The sequence below is a fragment of the Fragaria vesca genome, linkage group LG6, assembly GCF_000184155.1.
Source record: "Fragaria vesca subsp. vesca linkage group LG6, FraVesHawaii_1.0, whole genome shotgun sequence".
NCBI classification, from domain to species: domain Eukaryota; kingdom Viridiplantae; phylum Streptophyta; class Magnoliopsida; order Rosales; family Rosaceae; genus Fragaria; species Fragaria vesca.
This window is the reverse complement of record NC_020496.1, coordinates 35,520,380-35,533,530: the sequence shown is the minus strand read 5'-3', so window position 1 is coordinate 35,533,530 and position 13,151 is coordinate 35,520,380. Positions and strand designations below refer to the sequence as shown.

Genomic DNA, 13,151 nt, shown 5'->3' with positions numbered 1-13,151 from the left:
AATCTTCATGCTTTTGAGATTGATTCTCATGGTCCTTTCAGCTTTTGAGACTGATGCTCGTGGCTCCTTCATGCTTCAGAGAAATTCTTACTTCTGCAATTTCTTTCACCTCACAGCATCTCAAGGAATTGTTATTCAAGCCTCGTAGTAATCCACCATGCAAAGGTCATCATGTTAAAACCATACACATTCATGAATGGAACCCATCACAACCCTCACAAATACAGTCTTTCACCTCTTTCCACTTAATTTTCTTCTTCAAGCAAAACCCATTGTAGATCAGGAATATAACCAATTTCTTTGGTTAAGGCTGACAGAGAATTTAAACAAGCATAAATTCTGTTTGAATCAAGGTGTGATGTGTCTGAGGCAACAAAAGAGTGGACCTGACTTTTAATAACAGTCCAACTTGTTCCTGGAGGCTTTTTCAAACCCTTTTCCCTCAGCAATGTTCTTATCTTTCTGACCTCTAACCACAGACCTGCTGCAGCATATATATTAGATAGCAGGACATAATTCCCTGCATTCATGGGTTCTAATTCCACCAGTTTCTTAAAAATTTCTCCAGCTAACTTAACTGCAGAATTAACTCGACAACCATTGAGCAAAGCCCTCCACACTGATGCATCTGGTTCTATAGGCATTGACTCAATGAACTCTCTAGCTTCATCTAAGCGGCCTGCACGACAAAGAAGGTCAACGACACAACCATAGTGAACAAGCTTGGGTGTTATCTCCAGATCATATACCATAGTGTGGAAAAGCTTCAATCCCATCTCTATCAGACCAGAATGCCTGCAAGCAGATAGAACAGCTACAAAAGTAGAACCATTTGGTTGGAAACCATCCTCTAACATTTGTTGGAACATAAGAATAGCATCATATCCATGACCGTGCATGCTGTAGCCAGTTATCAACGCATTCCATGAGATAATATTTCTCGTCGGTAAACTCTTAAAGATCCTTTTAGCATATTGCATACTACCGCTTCTAGCATACATAGATATAAAAGCATTTGCAAGAGACAAATCAAAGTCAAATGAGAAGTGCCTCCTTGTTGCATAAGCATGCAAGCATTGACCTAGAGGCAGAGATGCAACTTGGGTACATGATGAGAGTATACTTATGATCGTGACAGAGTTGGGTTTCACTTCTGAAATCATACGGTTGAAAAGTAACAGAGCTTCGTTGCTCTCATTGTTTCTGACGTAACTGGCAATTATAGCATTCCATGAGATCACATCCCTATGGGGGCAGTCCTCAAACAGAGTCCTAGCTGCTGCTTCATCACCACTATTCATGTATATATCTGTTAGTGCAGTGTTCAAAGATGGGTCTACTTCAATACCATGTTTCATTACAAAACCATGGATTGCTCGCACTGTATTTACACAAGTTTCATCTTCAAAACTGGCAAGGGCAGATATGACGGTGTGCGAGTTAGGCTTGGTTCCAGATTCTCGCATTACACCAAATGTTTCCCATGCTTCATCTCGCAAGCCATTGCAGGCCAATGCCCTGATCAGAGTGTTCCATGAGATAACATCTAAACCTTTCATCTCAGCAAAAACCTTCTGAACAGACTCGACACAGTTAAATTCAGCATACATACTTAACAATGTATTTCCCAAAGAAACATTGATTTCCATCCCACTCTTGCGCGCAAGAGCATGCAAGCCTTTGCCCTCCCTCAAGCCTTCAGATAATTCTTCACACAAAGATAACATTATATAAACAGTTCTCTCATCTTCCACGCATCCTTCTCTTCTCATTCTAGAAAATAAACTCACGGCTTCATCATATAAACCATATTCACTGTATGCAGCCAGCATGGAATTCCACATAGCTACATCACGGTTTGAGACAGTTTCAAACAATGCACGCGATAACTCAAAACATCCACACTCACTATACATATTCAGCAACGCATTTACTACAAAAATATCACTGATGTAGCCGCACTTCACAGCCATTTGATGAATCTGCCCGGCCAATTCAACATTACCAATCTTCCCACAAGCTTGAATCACAACCAACATAGTAACAGAATCAAACCTAACCCCCTCCTCAAGCAACTGAACGAAAAGCTCCAATGGCACCAAGTACTCCCCAGCATCAACATACCCTGTAATCATCGCATTCAAACTAACAACATTAACAACATTCCTCACAACCATCTCATCAAACACAAGCCGCGCCATTCCAACATCAAATCCCACATAAAACCCAATCAAAGCAGTCCCCACATGAGCATCCCCCTCAAGCAACCCATTCCTCAAACCAAAACAATGCACCTCCTTCCCTGCCCCCAACCCCGAAACCTCCCTACAAGCCAAAAGCACCGCCACCACGGTGCGCGAATTCGGCTTCAACCCCTCACCCTGCATCTCCCTAAACAACTCCACCCCCTCCTCAAAACACCCACACCCAACACACCCATGAATCAAAGCATTCCACACAACCAAATCCCTCTCACGCATTTCATCAAACACCTTAACTGCATCCTCAATGAGCCCACATTTGCAGTAGAAGTCAACAAGAGCAGTCCCAACTCTTACATCTGTGTTGAAACCCGAGTTCCGAATAAGAGAATGGATGCTCCTCCCTCTCTCGACTGCGCCGAGGCGCGCGCAGGCTTTGAGGACGAGAGGGAGGGAGGAGGTGTTGGGAGAGAGGGACAGAGACTCCATGTGGGCATAGGTTGAGAGGATTGCATGGTCGTTTTTGAGGTTGGCGTGTTGCTTGATGAGTGAATTGAAGTCTTTTGGTGTTGGGTTTTTGGTGCGGAAGTGTTGAGGTGGGTTTTGGAGGCTTAGAGTGATGGGTATGCGTATGTCCATGAGGAAATGTGAAGGCACATTTGGCGGGAGTGTGCAAAGAAGATAAGGAAACACAGAGGGAGTGTTTCTGTTTTGTTCGTCGGTACTTAAGTTAAGGCGACGAAAGTGTCGTCGGCAGTAGGTTTTTTTTTTTTTTTTTTTTTTGTAGTTTATTTGGTTAGGAATTATTCATCCAAGAACATATAACACCACAGAGTGTTGTGGTCTGGTTGAGTGTTAGTACTTAATAGTTAATACTACTATTGTCGCAATTCCTTAAGTGTATCCGCACCGGTGGCGGAGCCAAACTTTAGGATTGAGAGGTGCCAATATGTAAGATGATCACAAGCATGAAGTGAATTAACTGCAACCTAGAAGAAAGTGAATTAACGGTGTTTTCGTTCCTTGATTTTAAGGATCTACTGCAACCTATTAGAAAGTGTTATGACTTTTGTCCTATAACTGGAAAATCTTTCATCTAGGTACAACATCACTGAGATACATGCAATTCAATGTATGCTTTTCATATTGTATATATGGAGATTTGAGAATCCTTATAATTATAGAGGAGATTTGAGAATCCTTCTATTTACTTATGGTAATTAAGTAGTTTTTGATATGTTAGAGAAAACAAGAGGATACAATCTTGAGAAATTTTGAGATAGAGTCTACAACTCCATCAAACATTGGTATACCAAACATACCAATGTTGCTGATATCCTCCTCAATTATGGGAGAGATCTTACCATTCTCATGTACCTGTTTTATATAAGAGCTTTGGTCCCTGCTCTCACCATCACCCAAGTTTTACAATAATCGTTTTCTGTAGGGGAACTCAACCTTGGTGAGAAGCCGAAGATCTAAGTCTCAAAGATCGACGACGATACTCAAGGTTAGTATTCTTCTCTTTGATTTATTGATAGTGTTGTATCTAAAGTGTTTAACGTTTGTGAATGAATGGATGATCCTTGTGTAATTAACACATCTGAAATGAAACATATCAACTCTTCACATAATAATTTCCTGAGATGCTAATTTGTTTACAAAGGTTTAGTAATTTTTGCATGCTATGAAATTGACTAGTTTCTAGGTTCTGTTATATCCTTGTTCTTGTAGTTCCATTATATATCTAGAAAGACGGAATGCCATGCATTGCTTTAGGTTGTTTCACTTGTTTGTATGAGAGTTTGATCCCTCATTCATTGCAGAAGTAGGGATGGTTAAATCAAAGCAAGCACCTCTTCAGTTCTTTGCTTTCACTCTCTTTCTTTTGTCCTGGCAATCCATCAAACCCGTCAGAAGCCAAGGAGGTAATGCCAAAAATGTATAAGCGCATGAATTCATCATCATCATCATCATCATAATCACTACCTACCGAGCTAAATCTTTGTTTTGGTTGCAGCGGAAGAAATAGGGTATGATTATAATCAAGGGAGCCTTAAGGGACCAGAACACTGGGGAGAGCTCAAGGAAGAATGGAAGGCATGCAAAGATGGAGATTTACAATCGCCAATAGATTTGTTGGATTCAAATGCTAGAAAATGAATCCCAACAGAAGATGATCTTAGCATGAGCTATAAGCCTTCAGACGCAACTATGAAGCATGATGGTTATGCTATGTCCGTATGGAACTGCCTAGCTAATATTATTCATTAGTCATTTCTAGGTGAAAATAATGGGATTCAAATTTTTAGCTATCACAAGTTAGATTAGAGTATCATCTCTACCTCATGTTGCAGATTCAATGGGAGGGTGATGCCGGGTCAATTCAAATAAATGGCACTGATTACTTCCTCAAAAGATGTCATTGGCACATATCATCTGAACATTTCATCGATGGCAGAAGGTTTCCATTTCTCTTTGCTTCTCGGTTTTTGTAAAATCAAAAATGCTTCTTCGATCAAATATGTCTAAACAGTGTTAGTTCTACCAGTTACGATTTGGAATTGCATATGGTTCACCAAAGCCAGAACAACAATGTAGCTCTAGTCGCATTCCTATACCAGATTGGCAACCCCGATCCTTTCCTGTCAAAGGTAAAGTTGTGTTTGGAAAAAGAACAGGCTGCATATATACATGTAGCATTGGTTGAACTAGGAAGCTAGTGGCATAATTTCTACCATCACCTTCTTAAATTTTTTTTTTTCCAGATAAGCAAGGATGTATCATCCCTAGGAGGTACAGAGGTGGCATGGTTGGGAGTGACTGATCCAAGTTCAATCAAAGGGCCAAGCTCACGATTTTACAGATATATCGGCTCTCTCACGACCCCTCCTTGCACTGGAGGGGTTATTTGGACTGTAAACGAAGAGATACCTGACCTCAATCTTCTTCATTTCACCATAAACAACCAAGTTTTTCTTCGACACTCTAGTAATTAGATTCACAATTTCATCTCAGGTACTTTCTGTTTCAACAGAACAGCTAGGGATAATTGAAAAATTCGATGCAAGTAACCTCTACTTTTATCGATTGACCTCATAATCTGCAGATCTTAATAAGAATCTCATTTTATTAAGTTGCTCTTTTGATTAACTTGAATGCAGAATGGGATGAATGCAAGACCATTACAGCCTCTTAACAATCGAGATATCACTCTCTTTGGTCCGCAGTAGGATTTCATTTTGTTAATCCAAGTCACACATTCCTTTAGAAATAAACAGCTATGCATAAGGCTTAGTGTACCTCTCCAAGAGAAATCTTTAGTGACTAATTTGACTTTTGCTAGAGCAATGATCCTATTGAGTTTGACCATCTGTTCTTTTAGATTTATGAGTTTCACCTCACATCCGCTCTTGGTTTACACCTAAAACTAGGGTTTGAGACAATGCGTTGCCCCAGAAATCACTGCTATACCACCATGACCGGTCACCAGCCATTTATGATCGGTCACCCTACAGTTTGTTTGAGTTCTTTGTTCAATGTGATTTCCCTTCGTTATTGAGTGTTTTGTTGTTTCTGAATGGCTAATATTACGCATTGGTGCTTTGTTTTTGGGTTCAATTGGTGGTCTCTACTTGTTCATGTGCTGGGTCTGGTGGGGGATCTGTAGATCTAGTTCAATGTATGAATGCTCTCTAAAAACAAGGTTGTGATGATCTAAAACAAAAGAGTTTTACTGATGTAATGTCCTAATGAAAACCTCAAAAGGGTGATCAGATGAAAGAATCAGAAGGGAAAAAAAAAACAGCAATATATCGAAAAACCTTGCATAGGAAGAGAATGTGCTGATTTAATATATTTTTTGATATTTTTAATTCTGACACTAACAACTAACAAATAATAAACAAAGAGGCCATGTTGCCATGATCACATTTTGGTGTTGCTGATCTATAGAAGCCACAGAAAGAAGCAGGCTCACAACCTAAATGAAATCTAGAATTCTTTTTGCAGCAAGTAAAGCTTACTGGCATTGCATAGCACCAGCAGCAGCCTCTAAAATCCCCTTAGCTTCTGTGTTCAGTTCTGGTAACTCACTTGGAATCTGCCAAAAGAAATTGATCAAAAACACCATAAATGCAGAGGAAGCCGGAAAATATAGAGTAAACTGGGACTCAACGACGAACCTTTCCATACAGGTTTGCCTTTGTAGGAGAAGCTCCAGAAGTCAGCAACAATCTTATAATATCAGCATGCTCACCTCTGGCTGCATGGTGCAGAGGCTGTGGAATAAATAAGAAAGGCTCATTACAACTTCCAATACAGTACTTAAGAAATTCAAGAATTATTTATATTCACCATTGGAGATACCATTGGAGATTCATAATAAAACAGAAGGAGGGTGTGATTAATTATACTCACAGTATCACCTTCAGCGTCAACTGCTTCTAGCATTCTCTTGACACACTCGGTGTCATTAGCACTGTTCATTAGAAGTTGAACTATCTCAGTGTATCCTGCACACATCATTTGAGGAAAGTCAAACAATGCATAGAAGGACAACTCATACTACAAATTGGTATTGAGTTCTTAAATCTTACCCCCAGCACAAGCATCATGCAGAGGAATAGCTCCATCTTCATCCTTGGCCTCCAAATTTGCCCCTCTCTCCAAAAGCAACTACATTAAGAAAAAGTCAAATTATTCTCAGTTCAAAGTCATTAATTCCAAACGATAAATGAAAAACAAAACTTTATGCGTACCCACCTGGACACAAGAAAGTTTACCATAGAGACAAGCCAGATGCAGAGCTGTGTCCCCATCTTCCACCGGTTCATCAATACTGCCTTCCAAGTTATCTGCACAAAACCCGAAAAGACAGACAAGCATCATCAGAAATTTGATCGACACCCAGAAACCAAAAAGGGAAATCAAACACCCCATGATCAATAAAATTCACATATACTGATTTCAAAAGCACTTATCCACAAAGTAACCAACTAGGGGCAACATGAAATCCAATGCTTTGTACATTGAACAAATCACCACAAGCACTTAACTTTTAGAGTTATTAGAGTTTATATAACCAATCTATACAGACATTATCTCATCATAAATATTGGATTGAATACACACAAGTCTAACAAAAATGAAACTTGGGCTAAATTCCCAAATCAAATCATTGAACTTTATCAAAAAGTTAAGAAACCCAACTAGAAAATATGCCCAAAAACGAAATGGGTATAAGATTTTAGAAGCGATAAGTACCGAGAGCGAGTCGGAGGGCGTCGACGTCGCCGAGCTGAGTGGCGTCTGCGATGGCGCGTAGATGAGGAGGCGCGTGAGAGTCAAGGTCCTCCAAACCCTCTTCTTCAAAGAGAGCGTTTTCTTCATCGTTGTCGTCAGCCTCCGCTAGACCTCTGCCCGGAACCGCCATTGTTGTTTGGTTTTGGTTTGCGTCTTCTTCTGAATTTGCAATAGGGGGTTTTAGACGCCGGTAGGGTACTACAGTTGCACCCCCACTTATATTGTTTTCGACACTTGGGCCGGGTCGGGCTCGCACTAGCCCAAACTTTCATCTAAAACTAAAGGGAACTTCTCCTAGCTAGGCTCACTATAATATTTGATGTAGTGACGTCAGTCTTCATATGAATTAGGTTCAACATAAAAGGAGTTTTCTAGACATGACGCTATACCAATCCAAATCATGAATGTATCAAGTGTCAATTCTCTTATTCATCATTTCGTGTTTTTAATTTTCATTTTAAAAACTCTACGACATGTTACATCCACACTATCTACACTAAATGCATTTAAAACTGTTAGATAAAAGATAAACTAAAACCTATATTCAACGAATGATATATTCATTCAAGTGTTCAACATGTACATGATTCTAGCTCAACATGGTAGACTTAGTACTTAAGAGCATCATTTATTCGCAAGGTGGCAAATTCTTCGTGTAGTTAACCAATTACAAGTATGAGACTAAGTGGTTTAATCATGGGAGCAAATTTGCTCCCCACCCTAACTTCCCCACTTTGCTCCCCACCCACTTAAATGACTAACACCTGTCTCACTCTCACTCAAAAACTCTCCCAACTCCCTTTCTTCTTCTTCTTCACAACTCTCTGCAACTCCCAGCAGAGGCGGAAACACTCGGAAGGGGGAGAATGTGGAGGAGTAGCGGGCGAGAAAGGTGGAGCCGGGGAGGCGGCGGGAGCACGATTTGCAGGCGGAGCAGCAGAGCCAGACGAGGTTGTTGCCTGTGTCGGCGACGAGGAGGAGGGGCTGCAGAGGGGAGCCGAGGCGGAGGTGGACGAAGTACTGGCCGGAGCCAGTGGAGGCGCCAGAGACGACGGGGGAGGCGGCGGTGGGAATGGAGGACAGAGAGGCGGAGGCAGTCGGACGAGAGGGCTTGGGGTGGGGGTTGGGGAGGGTTGAATGTGGAGGAGGGGGAGTTGCAGAGAGTTGTGAAGAAGAAGAAGAAGAAGAAGAAGAAGAAGAAGAAAGGGAGTTGGGAGAGTTTTTGAGTGAGAGCGGGACACGTGTTGGGAGAGTTTTTGAGTGAGAGTGGGACAGGTGTTATTCATTTAAGTGGGTGGGGAGCAAATTTGCTCCCGTTCAATTATTGACTGGAATGCCATATGGGGTTCGCCAAATTAGAGTGGAATAAAAACTTGTCTCATGATTCATGTGAGCAACTGACCCCATCCCATTAGCTGCCTTAGCAAGGACTTCAGTACTTATGAGACAGAAGCCAGAAGGCAGGCATACTTCTCGGGAAGCTAATGCCTAACTAGCTTAGCTCACTCGAGGTTTTGCATTATTATCACTATATCACATCACATGTGTCCATACCAACCATGCATAATGTCATGATCCCTAGCTAGGTTCCCAAACCGACCTAAACTATATGCTAAACGAACATCTACGAAGGAATAATGGAATGTGCTTACCGACTTATCATGCATGTTTTCTTGGAGATGCTTTTGCTTATTATGCTAGTGTCTTTTTTGTTAAAAGAAGAAAGAAATTGTAACAGAAAATCTCAATTACAATCGGAACATAATTAGTCAAAATTAACAATACAATCCCTTTTTGTTTTTAGAAATTCAGAACATAACAAAAGTTAGCATAAACATTAACTTCTGGAAACACATAAGTGAAATACGTACATATATGACATGGATGAAAACTACATACAAATGAGGAAGTTGGCATAATTCAAGGCACATCTAGAGACAAGACTTGTTCTTTGTTTGTTCCTATGGGGGCTCCAATAGGCAAGAATCAATTTTGTCTATGAGTATGGCTGTCACATGAATGTGAAGTGAACAAAATATTTCAACCTCTAGTGAACACATTATTCTAAGAAATGGGTACTCTCACTATTCAAAATAGAGCAATGTACTTAGATATTTTAATACCTAAGATACAAAGAAGCTTTGGAGGATGATAAGGAGTGGATGAGTAGCAGCAGCAGCAGCAGTAGACTAGTGGTATAGACGAATAGTGGTGGGAATATGAATATACAATAACACAAGAATTTGAGGAAAGGAGAATTAGTGAAGCAAACCCCATGTTATGACACCAACCAAAAAACGCAAAAGAGTACTAAACAATAATTGAAATTTGATGCTTTACTTTGGGTCACTAACTACTGCTGATGCTGGCCTTGGCTATTACGTGCCCTTCACAACCCCTCCTCCTCCTCCTCCCCCTATAATTCTTTACGCCAAGAATCTGATCTCTTTCTAAACCCATTCCTCTTCACCATCTACTTCACACTATCTACCTCATCAACTACATATATCCCTTCCAATTTGGTCACCGCCCACAAATATGAATACATGGTGTTATATCTTATTGATTGTTTTATAAGATGATGTCGTATTAGGGTTTAAACGATCTCATTTTCATGTATAAGTAAAAGAAACACAGAAATTAAAGGATATAGGTCTTACGAGATCGAACACTTGACATCGAAGATTCGAAGTCTTTCATTGTAATGATCATCCTGTATGTAACTATGTATGTTAGGGTTTCCCTACCTTACTTGAAAAGATAGGAAAAAGATTGGAAGTTAGAAACATATATGTGCTGTGATTGGTTGGTTCATTTTTGGAGAAACAGAATAAACTGACCAGCCCTACTTTATTGCTACTGCTATTCATAAGTTCATAACTTGAGAGTTGAAAAGTGTTATGAGTTGAAAATATTAAAGGAACGTAAAAGTGTATTATTGTTACATGTTTAGAGAAGAAACTTTACTCCTTTTACCCTTTCCGTTTCCCAGAATATAATGTTGTCTTGGTTGCAGTTATACTCTTGCTGTTATTGTTTTTACGCAATCATGGGAGGAGATTGAGTATTCATGCAGCATAGTATGCCTCTTTTCAAGTCACATGTACAATGTACAACTCGAACATCTTTTAAGTCGCAAGAATATACAAAACAAAAATATATACGTTTGCTCGATCATATAATGTTATGTATGTTATTCGATCCTATAATGTTATGTTATTCGAGACTCTGAATTACATAGCTAGGAGACTCTGAATTACATAGCTAGGTTAACTCTGTCTCTATGCTTTATTTCCCACTCTCAAATGATTGAATGGAGCAGAAAATGTCAATCAAATAATTGAATTATCATAATAGGAGTAGCGTGATTTTTGGGTCTATTGTCCAACCAAGAAGTGATTAACCCTTTAATATGAAGTGGGTTGGTCAACTGCACATGTAGAGCTGCTACTACTGCTTAATATGATTTAGTCAATAATACGAAAATCTCATCCTCACAAGTCACTGAAAGATCTCCACCAACAAATCACAGCAAAATTAGTTAAACTGAACTGTTAATCACGTCTGTAAGCGAGACGTTTTAGTGAGCGAAAATCTGTGATGTGATCGATAAATGTGGTACGAATAATAGTTTTGCGGATTAGTTAAACTTCACTGTTCACAGACCCTATAAATAGTCTGTGCAAACAAAGAAAACACACTCAAGCAAGAAAAGCAAAAATTCTGTGGTAGTCCAGGCTTGCAACGCAAACCAATTTTGAAACTCCAGAAAGGAATCGTTGGAGAAAAGTAATGGGTTTGCTTCAAAGCCAACCGAATCTCACTCCTTGCCTCGCTTCCTCATACTTACATTGCATCTCTCTCTGTCTCTATATACACACCTGTATGTATATAAATATATATAGTGCAATGCATCATCTTTCAGATATATATACATAGAAATTCATATATTGCCTGTCTATATATAACTTCCAGGGTTGGAAAAACGCCAAGCTTGGCAATTGCAAATACACGGTTACTACTACACTCAACTTTTCTTTTTTATAGACTCCCACTTGAAACTCGCCTCCTCACCACCATTATTCATCACTATAATTACACCCCACTTCCTCAAACGTCTGCTTCATTCGATCTTCACCCACCACCAATCTCTCTCTCTCTCTCTCTCTCTCTCTCTCTCTCTCTCTCTCTGTTGTTTCTCCCTAGATTCTTTCTCTTAGCTTTGTGATATCCTAAAGGGTTTTGTGTGATCTGGGGGTTGTGCTGGTGGCGGTGTCTAGAGGATGATGATGATGATGATGGAGGCTGCAAATCTTGAGGAGGACCAGAGCCAGATGATGATCATCAAAGGAAAGCGCACCAAGCGTCCGAGGCAGTCTTCTCCGATTGTGTTGACAACAACAGCTTCAAGCTCGTCTAGTCCTGGTGGTGGTGGTGATGACGTTGAAGATCATCATCATCATCATCAATCGGGAATGATGAGTACTCCGATTAGAGTTAGTGATCAAGATGATGAGACAACCGCCTCGCCGGCCACCTCAGCTGAACTCACAGAGATGAGCACTACAGAAGAAGAAGAAGACATGGCTAACTGTTTGATACTTTTGGCTCAGTCGGGTCAGACACAAATCCAAAAAGTTCAAGAACAACAACTACTACTACTACAACAACAGCAGCCTATCAAGGCTGTTGCTGCTGCTGATACTGCTCCTGGGTTATATGTGTACGAGTGCAAGACATGTAACAGGTGCTTTTCTTCTTTCCAAGCACTAGGTGGGCATAGAGCGAGTCACAAGAAACCCAAGGTCATCAGTAATGTCACCAACACAACACAAGCACAGCCCAAGAAAGCGTTGTCGTTTATGGAAGATCAAGACGAGTATGATCGTCGGTTTAACAACAACACAACAAGCACAACGCTTTCGTTACAAGTATCGAATAGGGTTTTTGGCAATAGCAAAGGCACCAAGGTTCATGAGTGTTCAGTGTGTGGGGCTGAGTTCGCTTCTGGTCAAGCTCTTGGGGGTCATATGAGGAGGCACAGAACTTTCATAAACACTACAACAACAGCACCAGCAGCTCCAACAATGAGTAGTCCTCAATCTCATCAAGCATCTAACAAGAGGCCAAGAAGTGTTTTGGAGTTAGACCTTAATCTTCCTGCGCCAGAAGAAGAGCGGCTCGATATCACCAAATTGCCATTTTCCAGCTCCAAGAAGGAACAAGTCATTGTCTTCTCTGCCTCTCCTTTGGTGAGATGCCATTACTAAACAGCTAGAGCAAGAAAAAAAAACCAACAAACTACCATTGTAACCCAATTGATTATTTGACATTGTTTTTATACTGATACCATTCGATTAATTGTTGATTCTTTTACTTGTCCAAAACTTGATATGATCATATATATAGTTGAATTTTTTCTGGTATTTTACATTATATTCACAAACTAAAAACTGGGATCCCGATGTTGGAGTACACTAGAGATCGAGCATTCCCTTTTGAGTAGTCTCTAAGGAGAGATTGGCAGCTGGGATGAGTTTGGCACCACCAAAACCTGAACCGAAAGTAGTGGGATTAGGTTCCCTTAGCTTGTTTGGTTTGCAAGAAAAGGAAAACGCTTTGTTTTGTCGATCTGTTTCTTATAAC

The 13,151-nt window shown here is 40.3% G+C and overlaps 3 protein-coding genes across 3 annotated transcripts; 1 reads left to right on the top strand and 2 right to left on the bottom strand.

Moving 5' to 3' along the window:
* Positions 1-155: 155 nt before the first annotated feature.
* LOC101294207 (pentatricopeptide repeat-containing protein At3g57430, chloroplastic-like) lies at positions 156-2,690 on the bottom strand. Its single transcript, XM_004306219.1, has one exon. It carries the CDS (start codon positions 2,688-2,690, stop codon positions 246-248), a length of 2,445 nt encoding a protein of 814 aa, XP_004306267.1. The 3' UTR covers positions 156-245.
* A 3,409-nt stretch (positions 2,691-6,099) lies between these two features.
* LOC101304205 (tankyrase-2-like) lies at positions 6,100-7,671 on the bottom strand. The gene is made up of 6 exons (XM_004304434.1): positions 7,467-7,671; positions 6,966-7,057; positions 6,800-6,878; positions 6,621-6,715; positions 6,386-6,481; positions 6,100-6,303 (listed from the first exon to the last, which is right to left on the bottom strand). The coding sequence occupies exons 1-6, from the start codon at positions 7,633-7,635 to the stop codon at positions 6,223-6,225; spliced, it is 612 nt and encodes a 203-aa protein (XP_004304482.1). The 5' UTR covers positions 7,636-7,671; the 3' UTR covers positions 6,100-6,222.
* Positions 7,672-11,980: 4,309 nt separating this feature from the next.
* Positions 11,981-12,775, top strand: LOC101293921 (zinc finger protein ZAT5-like). The gene has a single exon (XM_004306218.1). The coding sequence runs from the start codon at positions 11,981-11,983 to the stop codon at positions 12,773-12,775; it is 795 nt and encodes a 264-aa protein (XP_004306266.1).
* Positions 12,776-13,151: the final 376 nt, after the last annotated feature.